The 13,392-nt window shown below is 43.8% G+C and overlaps 1 protein-coding gene across 1 annotated transcript in view; it reads right to left on the minus strand.

Annotated features, from left to right (window-relative positions):
• Nucleotides 1–721: 721 nt before the first annotated feature.
• Nucleotides 722–13,392, minus strand: part of LOC139404890 (receptor-type tyrosine-protein phosphatase-like N) — a 138,423-nt gene continuing 125,752 nt past the window's right edge. The window contains exons 14-23 of the mRNA XM_071147426.1: nt 11,049–11,297; nt 8,115–8,262; nt 7,155–7,228; nt 6,960–7,041; nt 6,369–6,484; nt 4,848–5,014; nt 2,572–2,625; nt 1,409–1,473; nt 1,187–1,260; nt 722–1,074 (exon numbers count right to left, since the gene is read on the minus strand). Coding sequence (XP_071003527.1) covers nt 1,003–1,074; nt 1,187–1,260; nt 1,409–1,473; nt 2,572–2,625; nt 4,848–5,014; nt 6,369–6,484; nt 6,960–7,041; nt 7,155–7,228; nt 8,115–8,262; nt 11,049–11,297 — 1,101 coding nt within the window. The 3' untranslated portion in view covers nt 722–1,002. The remainder of the gene's footprint in view (nt 1,075–1,186; nt 1,261–1,408; nt 1,474–2,571; nt 2,626–4,847; nt 5,015–6,368; nt 6,485–6,959; nt 7,042–7,154; nt 7,229–8,114; nt 8,263–11,048; nt 11,298–13,392) is intronic.

Consider the following 13,392-nt stretch of genomic DNA (forward strand, 5'->3'; position numbering starts at 1 on the left):
TAAACAAGCCACGGGCCTCATGCTGTTATGTTATATGGATGGATACCTTCTAGAGTACAATGTGGTTTTAAACAACATCTCCATGACAACAGAACAGGAGGGATCATGGTAATACAACATCTCCATGACAACAGAACAGGAGGGATCATGGTAATACAACATCTCCATGACACCAGAACAGGAGGGATCATGGTAATATAACATCACCATGACAACAGAACAGGAGGAATCATGGTAATACAACATCTCCATGACAACAGAACAGGAGGGATCATGGTAATACAACATCTCCATGACAACAGAACAGGAGGGATCATGGTAATACAACATCTCCATGACAACAGAACAGGAGGGATCATGGTAATACAACATCTCCATGACAACAGAACAGGAGGGATCATGGTAATACAACATCTCCATGACAACAGAACAGGAGGGATCATGGTAATACAACATCTCCATGACAACAGAACAGGAGGGATCATGGTAATTGTAATATCTCTAGTGAGACATGACTGAGAATCAGAGCAAGGAGAAATGTTACAGAATCAAGTCACAGTATTTTAAGACTAAAATCGAATAACAAGACACTGTAAAGGGGTCCTACTGTACATTTAAAGTGTTTTTGCCTGAACGGAATAATCTACAGGATTTTTTAAAACCTCATTTAATTCCATTATGAATGCATAATGATAGCAGCCTGGCCTCAGATCTGTTTGTTCGGTCTTGCTGACTCCTAGGGTCATTGGTGTAGTAGTAATGGACTCTGGGAAATGTAGTTCCTCCCTGGTTGTGTATCTGGATGTAGAGGAAGGGTTAATAATGGCCATAGAAATAGAATTACTAGATCGTCAACAACCCGTCAGACCACAGCAGTGTGAATGGTACAATCATGGGGGACACTCAATATGGCCGTCATTGGTATTATGATGCATAACTTTCATGGTAATTCTAGTTGTAAGGTTCTGGCACACGAGGTGGTAGAGGTGGTAGACACATGGCTCACTGTGGCAGAGCCTTCAGGATGGCATTGACCTCTTCTGCCACGGCAGTCAGTGCAAACTCAAACTGATCCTGGAGAGGGTGCCAGAAAGCGAGGGAGACTGTCAGAGATACAAACGCACGCATGCACGCACACAGACAGATCATGCTGCTGCCATGAGATATATAGTTGAGAAGGCCATACCTTGGTGCGGACTAAGTTCGGTCTCTGATCCCGAATGTGTTCCAATGTCGCAGCAATATCAATCTCCTTCACGCCTGGAAACACACAGTACGCATTACGACATATCACATTCGCCAACAAGGAATCTCTGACTCGTAATACTATCCTGGTGTCTATCCAGTGATATAAACTACAAGGCCAGACTATCAAAGACGTCTGACAAGATCAAGATGTCTGACTCACCCTTAGCCATGCGATTGAGGACCATGTCAATAAGGATGTAGGTTCCCGTTCTGCCAGTGCCGTCACTGTACGAGACAGGGAATACCTCGTCAGATCACACGGCACGTCATAAAGACCGCAGAAATGGGATCTATAGAACGGGTGTCCCTATTCAATGATGTCATAATGGGTGGACAGGCAGCCATTGCGTGTGTCTGCATGAGTTTTCCAGTCAAATTGTCAGGGTTAGAAGTTCCAAGACCCTTTTAAAAACGTTTTTTTTTTATGTCATCTAATTGTAACATTATGTCATAAAGCGCACATTTTAAACTTACAAAAATAACATGTTTTCCTATATAAAAGAGGTTAAATAAAGAAAAAATATATATACTGTAAGTGCCTATTAAGTGTAAAATAAAGTAACAGACTACTGTAATTTTATCTTAAATCAGCCAAAAATCCCCTCGTGACAGAGGGAATGGACTCTTCTGTCTAATTGGGAATGGCAATCGAATGCCGGCTTCACAATTTTTTTATTTTTTTTGTCAAAACGTTTCTCTCTAAGGGTAGTAGGGTTGACGTGCTACGTTCGACCCGTTCTGTGTTTCCTCCACAAATGACAAAGAGGCTAAAGGCTAAAACAAGAAGAGTACAACCTGCTTTTACACTATGATTTGACTATTAGATGTTTCAGTGTTTCTTTTGAAAATTTGTTTCAAAAATAAATTGTTTCTCCATATTAAAATGAGAGTTCAGTTCACAAAACAGGGTTGATCTTAAAATGATGGACAGACGTAAATTAATAATCTTCAATAATTACTTTGCCAAAGCAACAAAATAAACTAGGGATTTACAATGATGATGACAACTTTGAGAATTTTTTTTGGGGGGTTTAAGTGGGTTAAAATCTTCTTGGAAGTCACAGAAGATGCACAGAGGGACATGTCAAATGCTGAATTATTTGCACTTCAGCAAGTCTTCATTCATATTTACAATCAGATTTATTATGGTCTATATTAAAAGAGCCCTTCATTTAATATAACATGTTTGTTTTTTAAATTCAATATTGTTGCACAATTTCTACTTAAAATATCAAAAGGGATGCAAATGTCTGTTCTACCTGTTTGTGCTGCACAGCCAACTTCTATGGCCCTTTGTCGATGAAGACACTGAGCTAAGTTTACCTGCAGTGGATGATGATGGGGCAGGATCGAGCTCTGTAGCACCTATTCACCTTCCTGTTGGAGGGAGGCAGAGGACAGGAAGGGAGGAAGGGAGAGAGAGAGGGGTGGGTGGGAGAGAGGGAGGGGTGGGAGAGAGGGAGGGGTGGGAGAGAGGGAGGAGGAGGTGGGAGTGAGGGAGGGAGGGGGTGGGAGTGAGGGAGGGAGGGGGTGGGAGTGAGGGAGGGAGGGGGTGAGAGAGAGGGAGGGGTGGGTGGGAGAGAGGGAGGGGTGGGTGGGAGAGAGGGAGGGGTGGGTGGGAGAGAGTGAGGGGTGGGAGAGAGGGAGGGGAGGGAGAGAGGGAGAGAGGGAGGGGAGGGAGAGAGGGAAGGTGTGTGAGAGAGGGAGGGGTGGGTGGGTGGGAGAGAGGGAGGGGAGGGAGGGAGGGGGTGGGAGAGAGGGAGGGAGGGAGGGGCATGGAGGGAGGAGGGATAGAGAATATTTCATAAAATATCATATTAGCTGACAAGTTTAAATTGGGTACTGCAGTACTGTGTTACATTTCTACTGTACTGATCTTAAACCATACACAGAAAAACAAAATGCCAAACTCTGCCTGCCTAAAGGATAACAATTCAAGTTAGTTATAAAACAATAGTCTTTGAGGTTGAGGTTAGAGAAGCTCAACCCTTCAGTGGACAGGACAGAAAGTGAGGGAGGAGTAGAGGAGGGAAGGAAGAAAGGGATGATGGAAGGAAGGAAGGAAGAATGGATAAAAGGAAGGAAGGTTAGAAGGAAGGATGGATGGAAGGAAGGAAGGAAGAATGGAAGGTTAGAAGGAAGGATGGAAGGAAGGAAAGATGGAAGGATGGAAAAAAGGATGGAAGGATGTAAGGAAGGTTAGAAGGAAGGATGGAAGGAAGGAAAGATGGAAGGAAGGTTAGAAGGAAGGATGGAAGGAAGGAAAGATGGAAGGAAGGAAAGATGGAAGGAAGGAAGGATGGAAGGAAGGAAGGATGGAAGAAAATAAGAAAGGGGGAGGAGACTGATGGACTATCCGGCCAGCGTCGACTCCTGCTGCAGTCACACCTGCCAATAATCATTTTTGTGACTATGCAACTGGACCCAGACTACTAGCTGCAAATCACAAAAATGACACTGGGAGATGTGGGAACCCCAAGGGCCAATAGCTGACCACCGTCACTGAGAGAGAGGGACGGAGAGATATAGATGGTTGGAACGAGAGATGGCTAGAGGAAGAGAGGGACAATCAGGGAGGGACAACTAAAAATGAAGGCTAATATACAGTACACGGGTTTCATTAATCCTGTCAGGGTCAAGGGTCAAGGAGGCTAGGTCATACAGGACCCTATGGGGCATCACTGGCCATATGATAGTGAAAAGGACATCACGCTGTTTGCTTAGCGAGTACCGCTTCCTCCCGATTCGGCTCATACCCGAGGCTCTAACCCTGGACCTCTGCCTTGCAAACAGACACGACCGCCCTCCCGAAGCTTCTTATCCTATTCGGCAGTGCAAGAGGAGACACCTGAGGCTGAGGAGTGAGTTTCACAGACCCCCATCTGCTACTAGGTTACAGCTACAGTATCATACACAGTAGAACCAGGGAGACAGGGACACATAGACCGGATAGGTGCAGTGAAATATATTGTCACATAGACCAGATAGGTGCCGTTGAAATATATTGACACATAGACCAGATAGGTGGAGTGAAATATATTGACACATAGACCAGATAGGTGCAGTGAAATATATTGTCACATAGACCAGATAGGTGCCGTTGAAATATATTGACACATAGACCAGATAGGTGGAGTGAAATATATTGACACATAGACCAGATAGGTGCAGTGAAATATATTGTCACATAGACCAGATAGGTGCAGTGAAATATATTGTCACATAGACCAGATAGGTGCAGTGAAATATATTGTCACATAGACCAGATAGGTGCAGTGAAATATATTGTCACATAGACCAGATAGGTGCAGTGAAATATATTGTCACATAGACCAGATAGGTGCAGTGAAATATATTGTCACATAGACCAGATAGGTGGAGTGAAATATATTGACACATAGACCAGATAGGTGCAGTGAAATATATTGTTTTACAGGGTCAGGCATATAGTAGTATGGCGCACCCTATGGCAAATTAGGGTCAAGTGTCTTGCTCAAGGACACATTGACAGAATTTTTCACCTTGACGGCTCTGATATTTATATCAGCAACCTTTCAGTTACTGGCCCAAAGCTCTAACCTCGAGGTTATTTGCAGTACCTGCGGAAGTCCAGCAGAGGGCGTGTTGAGGTAGGGATTCCGTTGGAGGGCCAGCTGAGCAGGTGGAACTGTGTCAAGGTACGAGTCTCCTGGGTCTGAACGTTCTTCAGGTAGAAACTACGAACCAGGAAGTCTTTACACCAGATGTGTTCAGAGACCAAATTCACCTGGTAGGGAATATCCATAGAGATATATAATACAAATTCACCTGGTAGAACATTTTTGCTCTGACCTGGGGACTGTGAAAAGACCCCTGGTGGCATGTCTGGTGGAGTAAGTGTTGGTGTCAGTGCTGTGTGTAAATTGACTATGTAAACAATTTGGGATTTTCAACACATTCATTTTTCTCCTCAACTCTTAGCCAAGAGAGACTGGCAGCATAGTATTTATATCAGCCCTCTGATTACAATGAAGAGTAAGACTTGCCGCTCTGTTCTGGGCCAGCTGCAGCTTAACTAGGTCTTTCTTTGCAGCACTGGACCATATGACTGGACAATAATCAAGATTAGATAAAACTAGAGCCTGCAGGACTTGCTTTTTGGAGTGTCAAAAAAGCAGAGCATCTCTATATTACAGACATACCTCTCCCCATCTCTTTATTACGGACAGACCTCTCCCCCATCTCTTTATTACGGACAGACCTCTCCCCATCTCTATATTACAGACATACCTCTCCCCATCTCTTTATTACAGACAGACCTCTCCCCATCTTTACAACCATTGAATCTATATGTTTTGACCATGACAGTGTACAATCTAAGGTAACACCAAGTAATTCAGTTTCCTCAACTTGTTCAACAGCCACACCATTCATTATCAGATTCAGCTGAGGTCTAGAACTTAGGGAATGATTTGTACCAAATAAAATTATCTTAGTTTTAGAGATGTTCAGGACCAGTTTATTACTGGCCACCCATTCCAAAAACAGACTGCAACTCTTTGTTAAGAGTTTCAGGGACTTCATTAGCTGTGGTTGCTGATGCATACATGGTCAAATCATCAGCATACATGGACAGAAAGGCTTTTTTTTTAAAATGCCAGTGGCAAGTCATTGGTAAAAATAGGAAAGAGTAGAGGGCCTAGAGAGCTGCCCTGCGGTACACCACACTTTACCTGTTTTACATTAGAGACACTTCTATTAAAGAAAACCCTTTGAGTTCTATTAGATAGATGGCTCTGAATCCAGGATATGACAGAAGTTGAAAAGCCACAACACAAGTTCTCAACAACATAATATCAAAGGCTGCACTGAAATCTAACAGTACAGCTCCCACAATCTTCGTATTATCAATTTCTTTCAACCTATCATCAGTCATTAGTGTCAGTGCAGTACATGTTGAGTGCCCCTTCTCTATAAGCATGCAAAGTATGTTGTTAATTTTTTAAACAGAGAAATAGCATTGTATTTGGTCAAACACAAAGAAAACTAAGAAGAAGAACAACAATAAAAAGATTCAAACACACACACACACACACCACACACACACCAGCTTGTGTCTATCCAGAGTCAAACCCCCTCACCTCGTAGATGTGGTAGAGGGAGGATCCCTCGTCAGGCCAGTAGCGAACACACTGAATCTCTCCATCCTCAACCAGGGCTGTCATCATCACTATCACTGTACAGCCATTCTCCCAGACTGTCTATAGAACAACACAGCAGTTACAAAAGCAGTGTACTATACCGGCACATTGTGAGATATCTGTGTCAAATGTACTACTACACAACAAATACACAGTATTGGTCACCTTTCACTACCACAGTCTTTAGTGTTAGCAATAATGTTTCCTCAGTGTACTGTGTGCCACTGATCTGCCAGAAGTCAACGATGGTGTGTGTCACTGATCTGCCAGAAGTCAATGATGGTGTGTGCCACTGATCTGCCAGAAGTCAACGATGGTGTGTGTCACTGATCTGCCAGAAGTCAATGATGGTGTGTGCCACTGATCTGCCAGAAGTCAACGATGGTGTGTGCCACTGATCTGCCAGAAGTCAACGATGGTGTGTGCCACTGACCTGCCAGAAGTCAGCGATGGTGTGTGCTACTGACCTGCCAGAAGTCAGCGATGGTGTGTGCTACTGACCTGCCAGAAGTCAGCGATGGTGTGTGCTACTGACCTGCCAGAAGTCAGCGATTGTGTGTGCCAGTGGTCCCTGGGTGGCGATGTAAGCAGGCAGCCGAGGGTCATGGTCAATCTGGGGTTTACAGAGAGAGAATAATAATGATATTTGTGACGTGTGACATTGTGTCAACCACGGGACAAAGTCTACACCATCACCATCTTAAGAGTAGCAGTCAGAGATCTTACTATGGTGCTGGCGTTAATGTAGTCTTCCTTGGTGGAGTTGCTCTCCGCCTTCAGTTTCACACGGGAATGATCATCTGGAATAGAACAGATAGTAACTGACCAAGCTGTACAGGAAAAACAGAACAGATAGTAACAGACCATGCTGTACAGGAGGATCAGAACAGATAGTAACAGACCAAGCTGTACAGGAGGATCAGAACAGATAGTAACAGACCAAGCTGTACAGGAGGATCAGAACAGATAGTAACAGACCAAGCTGTACAGGAGGATCAGAACAGATAGTAACAGACCAAGCTGTACAGGAGGACCAGAACAGATAGTAACAGACCAAGCTGTACAGGAGGATCAGAACAGATAGTAACAGACCAAGCTGTACAGGAGGATCAGAACAGATAGTAACAGACCAAGCTGTACAGGAGGATCAGAACAGATATTAACAGACCAAGCTGTACAGGAGGATCAGAACAGATAGTAACAGACCAAGCTGTACAGGAGGATCAGAACAGATAGTAACAGACCAAGCTGTACAGGAGGATCAGAACAGATAGTAACAGACCAAGCTGTACAGGAGGATCAGAACAGATAGTAACAGACCAAGCTGTACAGGAGGATCAGAACAGATAGTAACAGACCAAGCTGTAAAGAAGGATCAGAACAGATAGTAACAGACCAAGCTGTACAGGAGGATCAGAACAGATAGTAACAGACCAAGCTGTACAGAAATAAGGTGCCAATCCAACACAGTTTAATTAACGGCCTGTGAACAGCAATATACTTTTAAAGGCATTTCCCCTGACATTCAGCTCTGAGATCACGTTTGCTGTAAACGCTACGGATGCCAGCTCAAGCAGAAATCCACATTAAGTCAACCACAGCGAACAGGTTATTCGTCTGAGTCTATTTGAATCCCAGCCTGAGACCGGAGGAGGATAAACCCGAGGAGAGGTATGTAAGACTCACAGGGAAGAGAGTCCGAACAGCGGTTCTTCTCCAGGTGGGCTTCACTCTGTGCTACAGTGACAACACTGGGTTCGGCCTGGTAGGAACAAAGATCCTCCCACTCCTTCAGCAGACGGTCCTTATTCTCCAGATGATCCTCCATATAGGCCTGGGGCAGAGAGGAACACTAACGTTAACAGGAGAGTTCAGGATCTCCTCCCCATTCTCATGGGATATTCTACTAGCTGTAACAGATATTCTACTAGCTGTAACAGATATTCTACTAGTTGTAACAGATATTCTACTAGCTGTAACAGATATTCTACTAGCTGTAACAGATATTCTACTAGCTGTAACAGATATTCTACTAGCTGTAACAGATATTCTACTAGTTGTAACAGATATTCTACTAGTTGTAACAGATATTCTACTAGCTGTAACAGATATTCTACTAGCTGTAACAGATATTCTACTAGCTGTAACAGATATTCTACTAGCTGTAACAGATATTCTACTAGCTGTAACAGATATTCTACTAGCTGTAACAGATATTCCACTAGCTGTAACAGATATTCCACTAGCTGTAACAGATATTCTACTAGCTGTAACAGATATTCTACTAGCTGTAACAGATATTCTACTAGCTGTAACAGATATTCTACTAGCTGTAACAGATATTCTACTAGCTGTAACAGATATTCTACTAGCTGTAACAGATATTCCACTTGCTGTAACAGATATTCCACTAGCTGTAACAGATATTCTACTAGCTGTAACAGATATTCTACTAGCTGTAACAGATATTCTACTAGCTGTAACAGATATTCTACTAGCTGTAACAGATATTCTACTAGCTGTAACAGATATTCTACTAGCTGTAACAGATATTCTACTAGCTGTAACAGATATTCCACTAGCTGTAACAGATATTCTACTAGCTGTAACAGATATTCTACTAGCTGTAACAGATATTCTACTAGCTGTAACAGATATTCTACTAGCTGTAACAGATATTCTACTAGCTGTAACAGATATTCTACTAGCTGTAACAGATATTCTACTAGCTGTAACAGATATTCTACTAGCTGTAACAGTGTGTTTTGATGAAAGCTCCAGAACGTCATCATTATTAAACAATGAGGATAAGCTTCCTGGTCACAGATTAAACCCGGTCCTGGTCACAGATTAAACCTGGTCCTGGTCACAGATTAAACCCGGTCCTGGTCACAGATTAAACTCGGTCCTGGTCACAGATTAAACCCGGTCCTGGTCACAGATTAAACCCGGTCTTGGTCACAGATTAAACCCGGTCCTGGTCACAGATTAAACCCGGTCCTGGTCACAGATTGAACCCACTGTTTTTTAGGTCAATGCCACATGTTGAGTTGATGACTCCATACCCTCTGACCCTCTGACCAGTAGTCAATATAATGACCCCATACCCTCTGATACTGACCAGTAGTAAATATAATGACCCCATACCCTCTGATACTGACCAGTAGTAAATATAATGACCCCATACCCTCTGATACTGACCAATAATACATATAATGACCCCAAACCCTCTGATACTGACCAGTAGTCAATATAATGACCCCATACCCTCTGATACTGACCAGTAGTAAATATAATGACCCCATACCCTCTGATACTGACCAGTAGTAAATATAATGACCCCATACCCTTTGATACTGTCCAGTAGTAAATATAATGACCCCTTACCCTCTGATACTGACCAGTAGTCAATATAATGACCCCATACCCTCTGATACTGACCAGTAGTAAATATAATGACCCCATACCCTCTGATACTGACCAGTAGTAAATATAATGACCCCATACCCTCTGATACTGACCAATAGTAAATATAATGACCCCATACCCTCTGATACTGACCAGTAGTAAATATAATGACCCCATACCCTCTGATACTGACCAGTAGTAAATATAATGACCCCATACCCTCTGATACTGACCAGTAGTAAATATAATGACCCCATACCCTCTGATACTGACCAATAATACATATAATGACCCCAAACCCTCTGATACTGACCAGTAGTCAATATAATGACCCCATACCCTCTGATACTGACCAGTAGTAAATATAATGACCCCATACCCTCTGATACTGACCAGTAGTAAATATAATGACCCCATACCCTTTGATACTGTCCAGTAGTAAATATAATGACCCCTTACCCTCTGATACTGACCAGTAGTCAATATAATGACCCCATACCCTCTGATACTGACCAGTAGTAAATATAATGACCCCATACCCTCTGATACTGACCAGTAGTAAATATAATGACCCCATACCCTCTGATACTGACCAATAGTAAATATAATGACCCCATACCCTCTGATACTGACCAGTAGTAAATATAATGACCCCATACCCTCTGATACTGACCAGTAGTAAATATAATGACCCCATACCCTCTGATACTGACCAGTAGTAAATATAATGACCCCATACCCTCTGATACTGACCAGTAGTAAATATAATGACCCCATACCCTCTGATACTGACCAGTAGTAAATATAATGACCCCATACTCTCTGATACTGACCAGTAGTAAATATATTGACCCCATACCCTCTGATACTGACCAGTAGTAAATATAATGACCCCATACCATCTGATACTGACCAGTAGTAAATATAATGACCCCATGCCCTCTGATACTGGCCAGTAGTAAATATAATGACCCCATGCCCTCTGATACTGACCAGTAGTAAATATAATGACCCCATACCCTCTGATACTGACCAGTAGTAAATATAATGACCCCATACCCTCTGATACTGACCAGTAGTAAATATAAAGACCCCATACCCTCTCATACTGACCAGTAGTAAATATAATGACCCCATACCCTCTGATACTGGCCAATAGTAAACGTAATGACCCCATACCCTCTGATACTGTCCAGTAGTAAATATAATGACCCCATGCCCTCTCATACTGACCAGTATCATGTGACCAGTAGAGATGTCCATGTTGGACTGGGCGGGCTCCTCGCTCCAGGAGGGCGTACTGCTGTGTGAGGAGGGGCTGTGTTGTGGGCCGTCACTGAACTGGGATGACACACTGCTCACCCTGGAGGTGTCTGTCCCCCTCCGACCCCCCGCTCCCCCGCCCACCGCCTCCTGACGACTGAATGACGGCTTGGCTGCCATGTGCTGCCTGCAGAGCTCCTGAGAAAGTCAACAGAGAGAGAGAGAGAGAGAGAGAGAGAGAGATTCCACTAAACAAGATGTTAATCACTTTCATCAGCCCATAAATATGATTATATCGTCACAACTTCTGAGAAAATTAACAAAGACATTTAAAACGAGAAGCTAATTGTGTATCATCATTTTCATCTGCGATAATCATCGTTCGTTGTTAACACCTATATTATTATGACTCCTCCGGTTTACTATCATCCTCATTTGCTGTAAACATCTTCATCATTATGACACCTGTTCACTATCATCTTCGTCATGTGTCATGTGAAGCAGAGGAAGTAGTTTGGTGATCGTTGTCACAATAATGAAGGTGTATTCTATTCCATCATGATCGTCATAATCATCACTATGATTGAGACCCCCTCAGTCTTTCATGTTAACCTTACCTATAACCTCTAACATCCCCCTTACCGGTGACAGACCGGGAGAACTAGAGGTTTAACTTGGAAAGGAACTCTCATTCCAGGTGGAGCTAACTACACTGCTCAAAAAAAATAAAGGGAACACTAAAATAACACATCCTAGATCTGAATGAATTAAATTTTCTTATTAAATACTTTTTTCTTTACATAGTTGAATGTGCTGACAACAAAATCACACAAAAATTATCAATGCAAATCAAATTTATCAACCCATGGGGGTCTGGATTTGGAGTCACACTCAAAATTAAAGTGTAAAACCACACTACAGGCTGATCCAACTTTGATGTAATGTCCTTAAAACAAGTCAAAATGAGGCTCAGTAGTGTGTGTGGCCTCCACGTGCCTGTATGACCTCCCTACAATGCCTGGGCATGCTCCTGATGAGGTGGTGGATGGTCTCCTGAGGGATCTCCTCCCAGACCTGGACTAAAGCATCCGCCAACTCCTGGACAGTCTGTGGTGCAACGTGGCGTTGGTAGATGGAGCGAGACATGATGTCCCAGATGTGCTCAATTGGATTCAGGTCTGGGGAACGGGCGGGCCAGTCCATAGAATCAATGCCTTCCTCTTGCAGGAACTGCTGACACACTCCAGCCACATGAGGTCTAGAATTTTCTTGCATTAGGAGGAATCCAGGGCCAACCTCACCAGCATATGGTCTCACAAGGGGTCTGAGGATCTCATCTCGGTACCTAATGGCAGTCAGACTACCTCTGGCGAGCACATGGAGGGCTGTGCGGCCCCCAAAGAAATGCCACCCCACACCATGACTGACCCACTGCCAAACCGGTCATGATGGAGGATGTTGCAGGCAGCAGAATGTTCTCCACGGCGTCTCCAGACTGTCACGTCTGTCACAGAATCATAAAACACGGGACGAGATGTTAAAAACTGTCCATTGTGCCAATAGATGGAATGCACTCGCATGAGATTTGCCGTGATGTTGACAGAGTGGCATGGGAGGTTTATTTCTTAGACTGGGTTAAGATGTCAATTTTGGGACACATCCTCAGTAGTGTGCCTTCGAATCAGTGGGTGTTTCGGCCTTTAATCACTAAACACTCTCATCAAAGGTGGCCAGCTAAAGGGTGATCAAGCCTTAGCTTGTGTCCCATGCCCAATTAAGATGTCCCACGGGACTATGCAAGGCAGGGGCGTCCTCTTCCCTGAGCCAGTCCTACAGCTGACCGCATACCTCATATACCCTCCTCAAGTTGGAGGGATCTGAATTGGGTTCTCAGGTGGGGGTGGGGGGTCATGAAGTTATAGCCCAGCAAGGGTCCTTCCGTTTGATCCAGATCCACTGGCTGCCTCTTTCAGCTGCTTGAGAAACTGCTCTGACGGTCTGCCGCAGAGCCTGTCCATGGATTCCAAGTTCTTTCAGCAACCTGATGGTGGAAGAAGCCACGAATCCTCTGCATCCCACTTCAACTGGCCAGACTTTTGCATTCCAGCCACGCTGAGTTGCGTCTGCTGCCAACTCTGTGTAACGCAGTTTCTTACGCTCGTAGGCCTCTTCAACAGAGTTTTCCCACGGGACTGTGAGCTCTATGATGTACACAGCCTTTCGTGAAGGGGACCAGAGTACCATGTCTGGCCTAAGGTTGGTAGAAGCAATCTCAGGTGGAAAAATTAGTTGC

This window comes from Oncorhynchus clarkii, unplaced genomic scaffold (assembly GCF_045791955.1).
Source record: "Oncorhynchus clarkii lewisi isolate Uvic-CL-2024 unplaced genomic scaffold, UVic_Ocla_1.0 unplaced_contig_4687_pilon_pilon, whole genome shotgun sequence".
Classification (NCBI taxonomy): Eukaryota; Metazoa; Chordata; class Actinopteri; order Salmoniformes; family Salmonidae; genus Oncorhynchus; species Oncorhynchus clarkii.